We start from the raw sequence: 14035 nt of genomic DNA on the forward strand, positions 1-14035 counted from the left end.
TGTGTTTAGACGCCACTAGGAAGTGAACAACCCTTCCTCTGCAGCCGTGGGTTCCAAGTGGCTTTGTGCTGCAGCCTGAGAAACAGGAAGTGAAACTACCCGACTGGTTTCCTTGGCCCAGCTAGCGGCGAAAAGGTAATCCACTGTCAGGCTACATGCAAAGGAAATGAGATCAGAGAAGAGCTGGTGCCTAGGGATAATCTGAGGTGGAGCCAACAGTGGGGAGGGGATGAGGTGGGGGAGAGACAGGAGGCCTTAATAAGGTTTAGATTTTCTTTCATTTTATCCATGCCAAATGGGAACTAGAAAGAGCCTCAGCGGAAGTGTTGGGGGTTACTACAGAGTCACTAACTGTTGTTTTTGAGAACTTCTGGAAGAAAGGAGAAAGCCCTAAGGATTCGACAAGAATAGATACTGTGCCTGCTTGAAAAAAAGAGGAATGGGAAAACTCCACTAATTCTAGACCACTCAGTGTAACTGATACTGGAGAAGATGTTAGCTCCCTCCACATTCAGTGCTCTCCCAAAATCCCATCTCCTCCAGCAAGCTTTTCCTGATTAATTTCCTAGCAGTCGTTGAGCCAACTGTAGCGTCTGCAAACTTATTTGTTCGCAGCCTATGTTCTCGTGTCTATTTGCTTATTCAAGTATTTAATCTATTTTAGTCAACAATTTTATGGTTGTCTTCTCATTTAGAGTATAAACTCCTTGTGGGCAGGGAACGTGTCACTTCTTTATTCAGTACTCCTCAAGCACTGCACCAAGTGGATGCTCAGTAAATGATACTATGACTATACTAAGATTAATTTGCAACCACCTCAGGGAAACATTGTGACCTAGTGAAAAGAGCACGGACCTGGGAGTCAGAGGACTGGGACTCCAGCATTGTCTGCAGTGTGACCTTGGGCAAGTTGCTTAACTTCGTCATGCCTCGGTTTCCTCAGCTGTAAAATGAGGATTTGAGACCCTTTCTCCCTCCTACTTAGACTGTGAGTCCAACCTGTTTATCCTTTACCTACATCAGAACTTAGCTGGTACAGTGCTTAGTGCAGTGCAGGGTAAATATTTAACAAATACCACGAACATGATGATGACTATTACTAGTATATATTAATAATACATAATAATAAGGGCCCCATGTACTAGGAAAAAACCAACACAGTTGTGGGAAGACTGAATGGGGCCAGACAAATGGAATCTTTTCTTTGTGAGTGTCAGAAGCCCAAGGTAGGACAGAAGCAATAGATACAGTCTAGCTAGATTTCAGTAAAGCTTGGGATTCTTTCCCACATGGGAGGGAACCTGTCCTAGTTGGAGGAACCTGGATCTGGGAATCAGAAGACCTGGGTTTGTTTTCCAGTTTGCCCATTGGCCTGCTGCGTGACCTCAGGAGGTTACCCCCTCTCTGAAAAATGGGGATAATATCTATCTTTCCCTTTCTCATGGGTATTTTAGGAGAATAAAATGAGAAAAACTATGTGAAAGGGCTGTGGAAAAGAAAACTGTTGCATAAATTCAGGGTACCCTCATCACCAAATTTGGGAATTAGTCTGTAAGCTGCTGATGATCAGGGATCCTGTCTTCCTACTGTATTGTATTATACTCTCCCAAACACTTAGACCGTTGCTCTGCCCTCAAAAAATACCATTGGTTGGCTGATTATCTACAACTGTTTGGTGGTTATTCCTAATTGGCTTGATGTCAACAGAAGTCACACAACAGTGTTCTTTAGGGATAGCCCTCAGCCGGAGTCCATTTCAAGGATATGGATGAGATAATTGATAGATGGAAGACTGGATGGATTTCCCAGTGACTTGGACAATCTGGGAAAAATGGTCTTATAAGAATATGATCAAATTCAGTAGGGACAAGTGCAAATAGTCCATTTGGGACAAAAAGCAAGGATGAAGAAAGATGGGCTCTGGTCAAACATAGTCTGAAAGATCGGGGGAGAACATAGTTCAACAGAAGCGGAATATGAGCCAGCATGCAAAGGCAGTTGAGGACTGATGGAATGAGCATGGGTCTGAGTCAGGTGATCTGGGTTCTAATCCCAGTTCTTCCATGACCTGGTGTGTGACCTTAAGCAAGTAGCCTAACCTCTCTAGGCCTTGTTTTCCTCCTCTGTAAAGCGGCCATAATAAAGTCAGTCACTCTCTAGCTCACAGAGATGATGTGAACATAAAATGAGAGAATTAGTGTGAAAGCACTTTGGAATATAACTTTGAGGTATTATTATTATTGTGAATAATAATATTTCATAGTTATGTTGTGCCTCTAGTAAAAACCATATGGCTCTGGAATGTCCATCAGAAGGAATGTGACATACAAGGGTCAGGAAGTACTCCTTCCTACATTGGTCAGAGATTCATAAAAATTTCATCTCCACCATATTTTTTAAAAGATGTAGCGATGCTGGAGAAGGTTCAGAGAACAGTGTCAAAAATGAATAAAAGACTGGAAACCAGAACTGGCCAAAAAAGGTTAAAGAATTAGGGTTATTTGGCCTAGAGAAAAGCAGAGGTTAAGGGATGCCTTAATGAACGTCTCTGGTTTTTATGAGGGTTTTTATGAAGTGAATATGAACTGTCCACCACCATGAACTGTAATTCGATGAGATCCCGACTGAGCTTCTGCCTCTTCTTCCTCCTCCTCTCCAGGCACTTACCAAGTGGGCTAAACTTGGTTGGTTCTGTGCCCTCTGGTCCATGTGGTCCTGGTTTCCCCACCTGGGAGCGGGGGAGCACCATTCATCTCTAACATTTGGTTTGTTTTCTTGTTTTTCAGTCGTTCCAAGGAAGCCAAGGACGAGCTTACCTCTTTAATTCAGTGTGAGTGTCTCAATCAATCACTCAATCAATGGCATTTATTGAGCCCTTATTTATGTGCAGAGCACTGTTCTAAGCCTTTGGGAGAGTACAATACAACACAATTAGCAGACAGGTTCCCTGCCCGTAATTAGCTTACAGTCTACAGGGGAGACTGACATTTATATGAATAAACAATTTATAATATATCATTTAAAGATATATACATAAGTGCTGTGGGGTTGGGGATGGAGTGAATATCCAGTGTGCAAAGATCGCAGATCTCGGTGCATAGTCGCCCTCTGAAATGGTGTTAAATCATTCGGGGCTGCTTTGGGGAGCAAAGATAGCCACTCTAGAGAGTCATTAAGCAGCAGGACTTACCTTCCTTCTCTTTTGATAGGTGTTTCCTAAACTGGGGAACAGGAAGCCAACACCACAGAGTTCCGTTCTCCGAGTTTCCAGGGTTAGGTCCAGGTGTTTTTTTTGTTTTGTTTTGGTTTTTTTAGAAGCCAGTCTTCTAACAGCAGAACCAAGACCCCTCTTATCCCCGGATAAAACAACGATTCCACTTGTCATCCCCACTCTTTCCCTACCTTCCCCATCAAACTATGGTGTAACCTTAGGGTGCAGTTTTGGGTGTTGCCTGGCTGGGAGCCCCCCAAATTGCCTCTTTTCAGGAAGTGAGTTTATAAGTGGGAGAAGCAGTGGGATCTAGTGGATAGACCACTGACCTGGGACTCAGAAGGTCACGGGATGTAATCCCAGCTCTGCCACTTGTCTGCAGTGTGGCTTTGGGCAAGTCACTTCACTTCTCTGGGCCTCAGTTACTTCATCTATAAAATGGGGATGAAGACTTTGAACCCCATATGGGACAGGGACTGTGTCCAACCCAATTTGCTTGTATCCACCCAGCACTTAATACAGTGCCTGGCACCCAGTAAGCACCTACCAAATACTACAATTATTATTAGTATTATTATTATTAAGCAAGAATGCTTCAGAGTTGTCACTGGAGTAGGAGTGGAGGATTCTGAACCCTGGACTCAGGCTGGGGTGGAGTGCACGTTCTGAAGAGGGTATAGCCCAGAGAAGGCTAGAATGAAGAGAGAGGGTATCCGCTAGTTTACACCTCACCCAGCAGTTCCCAGAGCTCAGCTGTCACTGCTCCCCAGGGACTTGTTTCTAGAATCAGAAATGTTCCTTAGAAAGTGCCAGAATAAAGGGTGGTAAGATGGGTCCTGAACAGGAACTGACTGGAGTCTCTCCATGTCAAATGGCAGTCAAGCACCCTGCTCCTCTGAGGGACCTTCCATTCCTGTGATCTGGGGCACTCCGTTCCACCAGACTTGATCTGTAGAGTTCCACTTTAACTGCTGGCTTCTCCCTGCTCGGCTGGGGATTTCACAGCTCACAAATCATTTTTTCCCAAAAGGCTGAAACCTTCTAAACATTCATGAGGGCTGGCAGAAAATTAGCCTTTTAGCACTGGTTCAGGATAGTCAGATATGAAAATCGTTTGACCTGAAAGATTTCCAGGTGGGTGGAGCCCTTCCTTCTCCTCAATCTCTCCCCCCAACAGCCCCTCAACTATTGGCCTTTGGCTATTCTCGTTTGATTCCAGTCCCTTCCCCAGAATAGTTTTCTTGGAGAACCCATGCTGTTCATTTCTGCTGGCAACTCAGTGTGAATGACTAAGGATGTCACGTGTACCTGGCAGCCATCTCCTCTTTTCTCTCCCTGGCACAGAGTTAATGTGGGCTGTGGACCTGCAGAAGAACGGGTGTTGCTCACAGGACTGCACGCGGTCGCAGATATTTACTGTGAAAACTGCAAAACCACCCTGGGCTGGAAATACGTAAGTATGGTGGAGTCTGAACGTGGAGGCAGGAACAGTGGTTGTGTGTGTGTGTGTGTGTGTATGTGTGTGTCCGTCCCTCCTCCCTCGTCCACCACGATAGCACCGGGCTGAGGGGAAGGAGTGGAGTTTATCGGGTGATACCAGTTTCTAGGAATTCTGCTCCTTCAACCATTTCCCTCCCACCTCCCCAACTGAGACCGTGAACTTTGGTTCTGGGGGCAAATGTGGCCAATAATTCAATCAGCGGTATTTATTGAGCGCTTGCTATGTGCAGAGCACTGTACTAAGTGCTTGGGAGCATACACTACAACAGAATTAGTGGACACGTTCCCTGCCATAATGAGCTTACAGTCTAGAGTCTGAGTTCTGGTGTTCGGTCCAGAAAAGGGGCAGGCCCCCCTCAGGTGCAGAGCTTGGGGCAATTGATTGGACTTGCCACCTCTTCAGCATGCCCCTCGGCCCAGAAAGGAGCTGAGCCATGGGTACATCCGGGGAGGGATCAGATTGGGAGAGGCCAAGGAGAGAGCTGGCTCCTCTAACCTCTGGGGGGTAGATCTAACCTGAACTGGAGTGGGAAATTGAGTCTGAGGAGGCTTTGATCATACTAGTCCCCTTTCTTTCCCCCTCCCCCTTCTCTCTTGATTCACTTGCAGTAATTTGTTTTAAATTTTCAGAGAGAGAGAGACAGAGTGTGTATATGTGCACACCCTTGCGCGTGTATGTTTTTCTCCTACCTACATCCCTGGGGTTCTGAGGGAGTTAGCATGTATGAGAAGCAACTTTCCTACCCCTCCCATTCCTCTATTTCCCCCATCCTCTCCTACCCACTGTGATTTATAGTGTTTAAGTGCTTTGAGCTTCTCCCAAAGAGAGAACCATCAGCAGCCACATCCCACCAATGCATCTGCTGGGCCCCGTCTATAGACATCACAGATTTTTTGGTATAGACAGTATTTATAGTAAGCATTTATTGAGCAGCTACTGTGTTCAGACCACTGTACTTAAGAGAGTACACCAAAAGCAAAAGACACAGGGCCTGCCTTCAAGGAGTAACCCAGGTGAAAACCAACTGGGTTACTCAGAGCAGCACTGACTGAGAAATTGGCATCACCAACGAGCAAAATATCAATGTTTGACCCCAGACTGAAATAACTGGGGGAACGAATTCCCAATTTAGGAGCTGTGTTAACAGAGCAAGGTGCTTGGCATCAGTTCTGGGTCTTTGCTCAGATCCTTCGCATGGGGTGGGTGCTTGAGGTGGAAGAGACCTATGCTGGTTGTTCCACTTAATTAAACCTCTTCTCAATTATCCAGATATTTTGAATTATCCAGGTTCCCTACTACTTGTCCTGCCTCCTCGCCCTTTGATCTCTTCTTTGTCGGTAAGCACGTACAACCAGAGGGTGTGCAAAGAAAGAGGAGGCGAAATAAATGAGACAGTCTTTCAACTTGGTAGTTTTAATAAGTGGTGGGAAACTACAGTGGCTAGCACAAATTTAAATTATTAGTGGATTTAAGTTATGGGAGTTTTTCTCCTCCCTCATTACCACAAAGAATAAAGAATGGCTGAATCTTTCCTTTTTTTTTTTTTTTGCCTCATGACCTTTTTTGACCCTTTATGCTTTGATACTTCCTTCATGTTGGGTGCATAAAGTCAGAGAAAGCAAAAGAGAACTCTTCGTGAACATTTATCCAGGCCTTGTTTTATAACCCTCTTTTATCCTGAAAACACAACTATGCATCAGCCAATTGTCTCTCTAACACATTCCTTTATTACAACAGAATGGCCGAGAAAGTTACCGAAAAGCTGGCAGCTCTTAGCATTCTCTGCTTTCCCAGCTGGTTTGTGAAGTGATTTAAAAGCAAAAGGCCAAACACCTCAGCCCTGAAATTCTGTTCTGAGACCAAAAGCACCAGAGCTACAGCTTCACCCTGGCCCAGAACAAAGAACAAATTTCAGAGAAATTCTGCCCTCACAATTCCCTATTATCAGTGGGATTCTGTTCCTTGGTAATTCTGAGGGAGCAAAAGGGAGGGGATTGTACTGATCTGAAAATTTAAGGTTTTAGGCAAACACAAAAACGGGTGACTGGTATTTATTAAGGCCCCAAAGATTTTATTTTTCATAAACTATTAATAAAATCACTGTTAGGTCCTTAGTTTCTTAGTAGGAAGCTCCCCAGCTCTGGGAAATGTAGAAAATAATCCGTAAGGTGTTGTGAATTGACTCTTCCCCCTCCAGAGTCCCGATAAAATGGGCTCATTCGCACACCGACTTTTCAGTACTAAACTCTAGGAAGGTTTCTCCCTCTTCGTAGTATAGAGCAGTTCCTCATTTTGGTTTCAAGAGACTCAGCAGAGGAGAATTGGAGAGATAGGCACAGGCAGGAATGAAGTGAAATGGATAGCAAATTGTATTTTCCCACAATCCTAAACATCACTAGTCAGTGTCTTTCCTCTGAAGATCTCCACCTTCTAGAAAATATCAAATCTTCCTTCCCTCCTGACTGACCACATGCTGGGCCATTTTACGGAAACAAGAGAAGCAACATAGCCTAGTGGATAGAACATGGGCCTGGGAGTCAGAAGACCTGAGTTCTAATCCCCGCTCTGCCAATTGCTTGCTATGTGACCTTGGGCAAGTCACTTAAATTTTCTGTACCTCAGTTTCCTCAACTGCAAAATGGGGATTAAATACCAGTCCCCTTCCTATACTTAGACTCTGAGCCCCATGCGGGATAGGGAGAGTGTCTGACCTAATTCATTTGTACCTATCCCAGTGCTTAAGACAGTGCCTGACATAACAAATACCATAAAAAATAATAATTTTTTAAAAAACAGGCCCTTAGAAATTTTTCTATGAACTCTGTTCCTCCAGAAGTAACAAAGCAGTCTCAACTGTGATAATGAGCATAGTAAGTGCCAGATACAGAATAACCGGCTAGTGTAGTATAGAATACGTTCATTTCCATCCATCCCAGATCATCATCACTGAACTCCATTGGAGGGCCACTGGCCCGTGGAAGTAGTAGAGGGGAAGGGTCCCAGCCCCTGAGTCATTTCCAGCCTGATGAGCATAAAAAGCAGGTCAACGGAGGCCCAAAGGTAGATGTGATTTGCTTCAAACTCTCAGCGAGCCCACGGTCCAGCTAGGAACTGTAGTCTCCCCACCATCTCCTTGACTCCTCCACTCCTCAGGGACTCCAGCCTGCTTATCCTGTGGTCGCTAAACCCCTTTTCTCTCTGTGTTGGCTAGGAACATGCCTTTGAGAGCAGCCAGAAGTATAAAGAAGGCAAATACATCATTGAACTAGCGCACATGATCAAGGATAATGGCTGGGATTGAACGGAGGCAGAGTCCACCCAAACCAGTGTCTAAGCGAATGCCATCCAACCGAACATTATACCCAAGAGTGAGAGAGTGACTGAACGCTTGGTTCCACCCATTTAGAGGCTTTCCCCACCCGGGGGCATCCTCCCACCCTAACTCCATCTTGACTGGTGACTAGCCTCTAAGCCGCCGTCTCTCTGTCTCTACGCTTTGTGTCTGTTGTGTGAGTTGACCCTGGCTTCTCTCTCTGTTCTAGTGTTGGCTAAAAAAGAACGAATGCACCGTAAGCTCGGCCACGTTCCACTCCGACGAAGGGGTGAGAACCCACCGAAACAGGCCGCCGGGGGCTGGGAGGGGGGAGGCAGCAATTGAGCTGGATAGCAGTGGTACAGGGACTGGAGAAGGAAAGAGACCCCTGAACACCCTGGTGCTGGGGGGGTGGGAGGGTGGAGGCAGGAACGAGGTTTTGTTGCTCCTAAAGTCCTGGTTATCCAGGTTTGAAAAGATCAACTTGTCTATGAGGACAAAAAAAACAACCAACAAAAGAAAAAATACCTCATGATCGCGTTCTCTCTCTGACCAGAAATTTCTGTTCCTGACACCGGTGTGTGTGGGTATCAAACTGAGCATGATTGTGGCCCCCGGTCCCTTTCACCTGCTTCAGAGGCAGGTGGCTGGTTTCCCCGGGTGGAACGTGGTGCTCAGCACTAGCCCCAGCCAATGGCTGGGGTGAGTGTGTTTGGGGTTTTGATGACTTGCTCACGTCTTAACCAATCCCAGAGTTGTTTTCTCCTCTGCCCCTTCAGCAAGAGGGAAAACTGCCTTGCATCACATGCCCAAGATCCAATTTTCCCCACAAAGCAAGGGGACCAAAGCCTGGGACAGGGGGCCCAATAAATAGGGAAGGTGAGAGAATAGCCCAGACTGAAATGGAAGCTTAGAGGATGCTCCAGGAAGAGTTCAGATCTCGGGCGGGTTAAATCGCAGCCAAATTGGGTCAGAGAAACCAATTTCGAGATGGTTCTCTCATTCTTATTCCTCCCGGAGAACAGCTAGGACTTCGTCTTAGCTTTGATTCCAGGATGAGGTAGAAGTCAGCGTTCCTCCCAGAGAGTGGGGTATCCTTCGATGGAAACAGCAGCGGAGTATGGATCCCTTGGCCTGCAGACCTGTCTTTCCAGGCCATTGAAGATCAAATGGTGAAGCCCTGCAATTTCCCTTGTTGTTATCCTTAGACGGGTGAATCGGGGCAGCAGAGGAGAGTGAGTGAGTTTGATGACTAACTAGAAATAACCAATCAAATATCATCTTTTCCCCAGACTCCATGATAACGGAGGAGGAGGGTTCATGAGGGAAAGAGAAGTTTGTTATGTTTTATCAACACTGTGAAATTTGTTCTACAGCAAATCCAGCCAGAATCTGGTGCATGACATGAAACTTATTTAACTGAGTTAAGTTCATTTCTTAGCTTGAAAAATATTGTGTTGTTGTTGCTGTTCTTGTTACTGTTATTATTTAAATGTGTGATTCTCAGCATCTCATTCTTCAAGTAGACCGATCCGGTAGGAAAATCCACCTTAGTGTCACAGATAGTGTATTCATGAAAGTGGGAATCTGGAATGGAATGTTCCACTGTCAGCCGGGTCTGATGTGTAGATCAGTGGATTCAAGAGGTTTTTAGGATTGACTCTGGATCTTGATCAGATTTCCACCCAGGGTGGGCGACTGGGGGCAGTGGGAGGGTGTAAAGGAGTGGGTGGTGGTCTTCCTGGTCACTCACTTGGATGTGGTAAAATCAATCTGAAAACACAGAGTTCTGACCGACAAGGAAGCCCTAGGCCTGGATGTTGACATGGGGACTTTTTTCTGCTCTGGAAGCTGAGTTGCTCCAGGGTAGGACTGGGGTGGCTTGTGAAAGAGCATTTAGTCTCTGGCTTCTTATTTGCTCCCAGCAAAATGTCAACACTGCTCCCAGCTCTTCCAACACTAGGCAGAATGCAGCCAATCCAATCTCAAAATCGCCCTGGCAAGTTTCACAGGGGAAAATGAGGCATGGGGAGATGAGAGTAGTCGGTTCTGGCCCCCAGAGGTAGATCCTTTCAGAATGGACAGACTGGCACTGGATTTTAGCTTCTGGCCATCTGATCAGCTCCCCAGGCCCATCCAAAAAACTCTTGAAGCTCCGATGATTCTGAGTGAGCCCCCTGTTCACAACTAGTCACATCTCCACTCTATTCCCACTGGACAACCCATTGATTAGGGCCACTGGATTTGCTCAAGGAAAATCCCAGCTGCATAGATTCCCTTAAGTAGGGACTGGGGTTTTCTCGACCCTAGGGGACTTGATCCCTAGGGAGTTGCTTTGTTAAAATGTTTGGAAACTGAGGATATTTTTCAAGATTTAATTTGAACTGGAGCTGTCAGGATGTGTACTTGAGATCCGTGAGGTCCAAGGGAAGACCAGCTTTGCTCCTTATGAGTTCCTGAGGGAGCAGGCCCTGACTTCTCCTTCAATTTGACAAGCTACTGACCAGATTCTAGTTCCTGTTGCATCCAATTCTGTAAAAAATTGAGCACTTATCGGGTGCCCGATGCACTAAAACACCAATAGGATGATGCTTTCTGTCCCAAATGCAGTTGAACTCCTTCTTTAGGCTTACTTCCCTTTGTCAACTAAACCTAAAGTGCTTCTTATAACTCTCGGTCCACCCATGGCTCTTCCATTTAACGTCTGGAAGTATTTGGCGACCACAGCCGGGAAATGGAACACGTCAGCTGGTGGGCTTAATTAGTTAATTCTTTCTTTCAATCAATCGTTATTTATCGAGCACTTACTGAGTGCAGAGCACTCTACAAAGTGCTTGGGAGAGTACAGTGTAACAGAATTGGTAGACACGTTCCCTGCCCACAACAAGCTTACAGTCTACCATAGCCTACTCAGAGCATAACTAAAGACCTCACCCACACATGCCATTGGTAGATTGGTAGATCACTGGAGTGAGCATATGGAGCAGAGGGGGAGGGAGGGGGAAGGAGGAATGGCTGCCTTCATTCTCGAACCAAGAGTCTCCAGTTTCAGTTCACCGGGTGCTCGTGGCCCGCCTCGGCCTGGACTGAGACGCTGAGGGCCAGAGCCCGTCATCTGAGTCTGCTCCTCGCATCTCAAAGGAAGGGGAGCAGGATGGGCTAAAATGAGAGTCACCCGTGCTGGGAGAGTGGGCTGCCGAACACGGGTCCTCTTGTTACAAGTTTCCGCTGGTAATGTATAAAGAACAGGAACGCCCGCTTTTGAAATCTACCTTTGTAAATAATATTTAATTTTTTAAATAATATATTTGGTGCTGTTTTCTCAGATACCCTGAGAGCACTTTTTATTTTATTTTTAAATTCTCCTGTATCCTTGGCATTTCTTGAGAGACGTTTTAAGGGAAACACCGACCACCGGTGCACTCTGTTTTCTCTAATGCTGTTGTCGTGTCTGGAGGATGCGAAAGAACAATGCTTCTGCTTTCTTTATTCCAGTAGAACTGACATCGGTGGTACATAACCAGATTGTGCATTGAATTCTCTCCTTGCACCAGGATTGGCTAGAAAAGACAAAGAAAGATGAAATCTGTTGACATGCGTTAAGTTGCGACTCAGAATGCTTTCTCTTTTTGAGGCAATTTCCGACACATTGGAATCTCGTTTTTAACCGTCTGTTTTTTAGAAGTATTTTGGGTTGTGGCTCCCACTTTCCTTTCCACAGGGGACATTCTGGTAGCTACAGTGAAGTTTACACCTCCAGCAGTAAGGTTTTCTTTATTATTATTTTTGCTTTCTCCTCTTTTGATTGTTCATCCTCCGTCTCCAAGTGGACCAACAGCACAAACCATTGGGATGCATTCTGCTGGGTGTGGAGCTGTTTGCTCTGTTGCATTGCCGTTGCACGCTCTTCTTTCTTTCCTTTTCTTTTTTTTTTTGTGCACAACTTCTAAAAATGGTGGAATTTGTTGTCCTTGTGAAAATCAAAGAAGTCAAACCTAGATGTTTTTTAATTGCGCCATGAGTGTATTCCTTATGTGCACATTTATGGAACACATGCCTGTGGGTAAACAGCTTTTTAAAAGGTCAGAAATCTCAGGGTCAGGAAGAGACCTGGGAAATCAAATCCTCGCAACGATGAACTTCTATCACCTTTAACAGCACTATCCAAAGTGAGAAAACACTGCAGATGTGGGAATGGGGTTAAATTTAAATGTATACATTAAAGCCCATTGGCATTTTAGGGTAACAAAGGAGGGGACGTAAATTATTCCCACCTGACCAAATTCTTCACGACTTTAATTTTTTTGTTCAGAATTTGGGTGAGTGGGATTGCTCTCCATTCCCAACCATCAGAGATTTTCTTTAGTCTGTTAATGCTCTTGTGTTTACAAATTGTGTTAATTGTTAAGGGGTTTGAGGGGGCGGGGGAGGGGGCCATTCTTTCATGCCACTTGATTCAGTAAAAAAGGTAATTGTTTTCAGATGATTTGTCTTCACCTTTTTCTGTATTGGTACACAGTGATTCAGTATTAGCGGAAAGTGCATTGTTTCTGTCAGTTCCAATCTGTGTTGGTGCTCATTTGAGAAAATAAAGTTTTCAGATATTAAGGGGAGAGTTTGGCTTGTCTGTCCATCTTCCGACCTTCTTAACTCTGAAAGAAAGGCAAGCCTCAGCCCTCGTGGAAATGTGATAGTTTGAAAATAAAATTAGATCCTGCTATTCTGGAAATATTCCCCTTCTAACACTCTTCTCTTCTGTCGTTCTGTTTCCCAGCCTAGAAGTATATTGAGATGAATGTTTTTCATTTTCCAAAACAAGCAACTCCATCGAAGTCAAGGCCAGATTTTGGTAATCAGGTGAAGAAACATGAAAAACACTGATCCGCCTCAGCTTTCGTACACTGGTTTAACTGAAATGGAGTTTTAGAGAAAGAATGCTAAACACAATATAGCTTCTCATAGGAAACAATGTCAAGTGCATTACTGGGTTCCCAAGATCCCCAAATATTGACCAAAACAATAGAGACATGTTCAGTGCCCAAAACGCTCAATGTAGTTAACCCATTTCACTCACACAATCAAATAGCAATATATGTTGTCCCCATAATAAAAGCTTATGAATTTAAGTAATTGCATGTTAACAAACATATGCATAATTGTCCTCACTGGCAAACCCAGTGCTCTGTATAGGTTGATGTGATGTTCACCTGAGTCCTCACACTTCACCAGATCTAATTTAAGTGATCAGACAAATTTCTCCGGGGCTTTTTCTCTGTATGGCAACAGTACCTGCGTGATTTGAGGGGTAACTGCAATGCCAGTGAGCAGCTGTATGTGTCGGTGCCGGGCCGCTGCCCAGTGAGTATGCACACACAGAACACATGTACACCGCCCGGCGCATGCCCTGAAAAATCAAAGTAATCTCTGTAAGTGAGGAGAACTGTAATGAAATATCGGCATGACAACTCAGAAGTGCCATCACGAAACAGTGCTAAGAGAAGAGTATTATATAAGGAGAGGGGTGTCTGTATTAATTGGTAAGGCAGACATGGAACCGGTTTTGGGGGCTGGAAAGCAAGGTGATCGCTGGTGGGGGTGGGGTCCCTTTCTGGTTCTGCCCATGCTCCCTCAAATGGCAGCCCTTTCCTCCATCTCTCCTCCTTCCCGTCCCCGACAGAGAAGGCATTTGGTGGCTGTGGGACTGTACATAGTTTCAATTTAGTGAGGGGTGTGTAGGGAAACACAAGGAGGAATGAGGGTTACACCAGCAGAAATGCCTGCCCCACCAGTAATTCGTGGGTGGGGAATGTTGTATCTTCTAGACTGTCAGCTGGTTGTGGGCAGGGAACGTGTTTGCTAATTCTGTTGTGCTCTCCCAAGCACTTGGTACAGTCTCTGCACACAGTAAGTGCTCGAATAAATACCACTGACTGATTGTACTCTCCCAAGCTTTTTGTACAATGCTCTGCACACAGTAAGCTCTCAGTAAATGCATTGATTGGTTAAACAG

The 14035-nt window shown here is 45.2% G+C and overlaps 1 protein-coding gene across 3 annotated transcripts in view; it reads left to right on the forward strand.

Annotated features, from left to right (window-relative positions):
- The window catches only part of YPEL2 (yippee like 2), a 56607-nt gene extending 43974 nt beyond the window's left edge, over positions 1 to 12633 (forward strand). For 2 of the 3 annotated variants that reach the window (XM_039914432.1, XM_039914433.1), the window contains 3 exons: positions 2787 to 2830; positions 4556 to 4664; positions 8255 to 12633. In XM_039914432.1, coding sequence (XP_039770366.1) covers positions 2787 to 2830; positions 4556 to 4664; positions 8255 to 8560 — 459 coding nt within the window. In that variant the 3' untranslated portion in view covers positions 8561 to 12633. Of the gene's footprint in view, positions 1 to 2786; positions 2831 to 4555; positions 4665 to 7923 lie in introns of all 3 variants that reach the window. The other variant, XM_029082030.1, reaches the window with a different exon arrangement.
- Positions 12634 to 14035: the final 1402 nt, after the last annotated feature.

This window comes from Ornithorhynchus anatinus, chromosome 17 (assembly GCF_004115215.2).
Source record: "Ornithorhynchus anatinus isolate Pmale09 chromosome 17, mOrnAna1.pri.v4, whole genome shotgun sequence".
Classification (NCBI taxonomy): Eukaryota; Metazoa; Chordata; class Mammalia; order Monotremata; family Ornithorhynchidae; genus Ornithorhynchus; species Ornithorhynchus anatinus.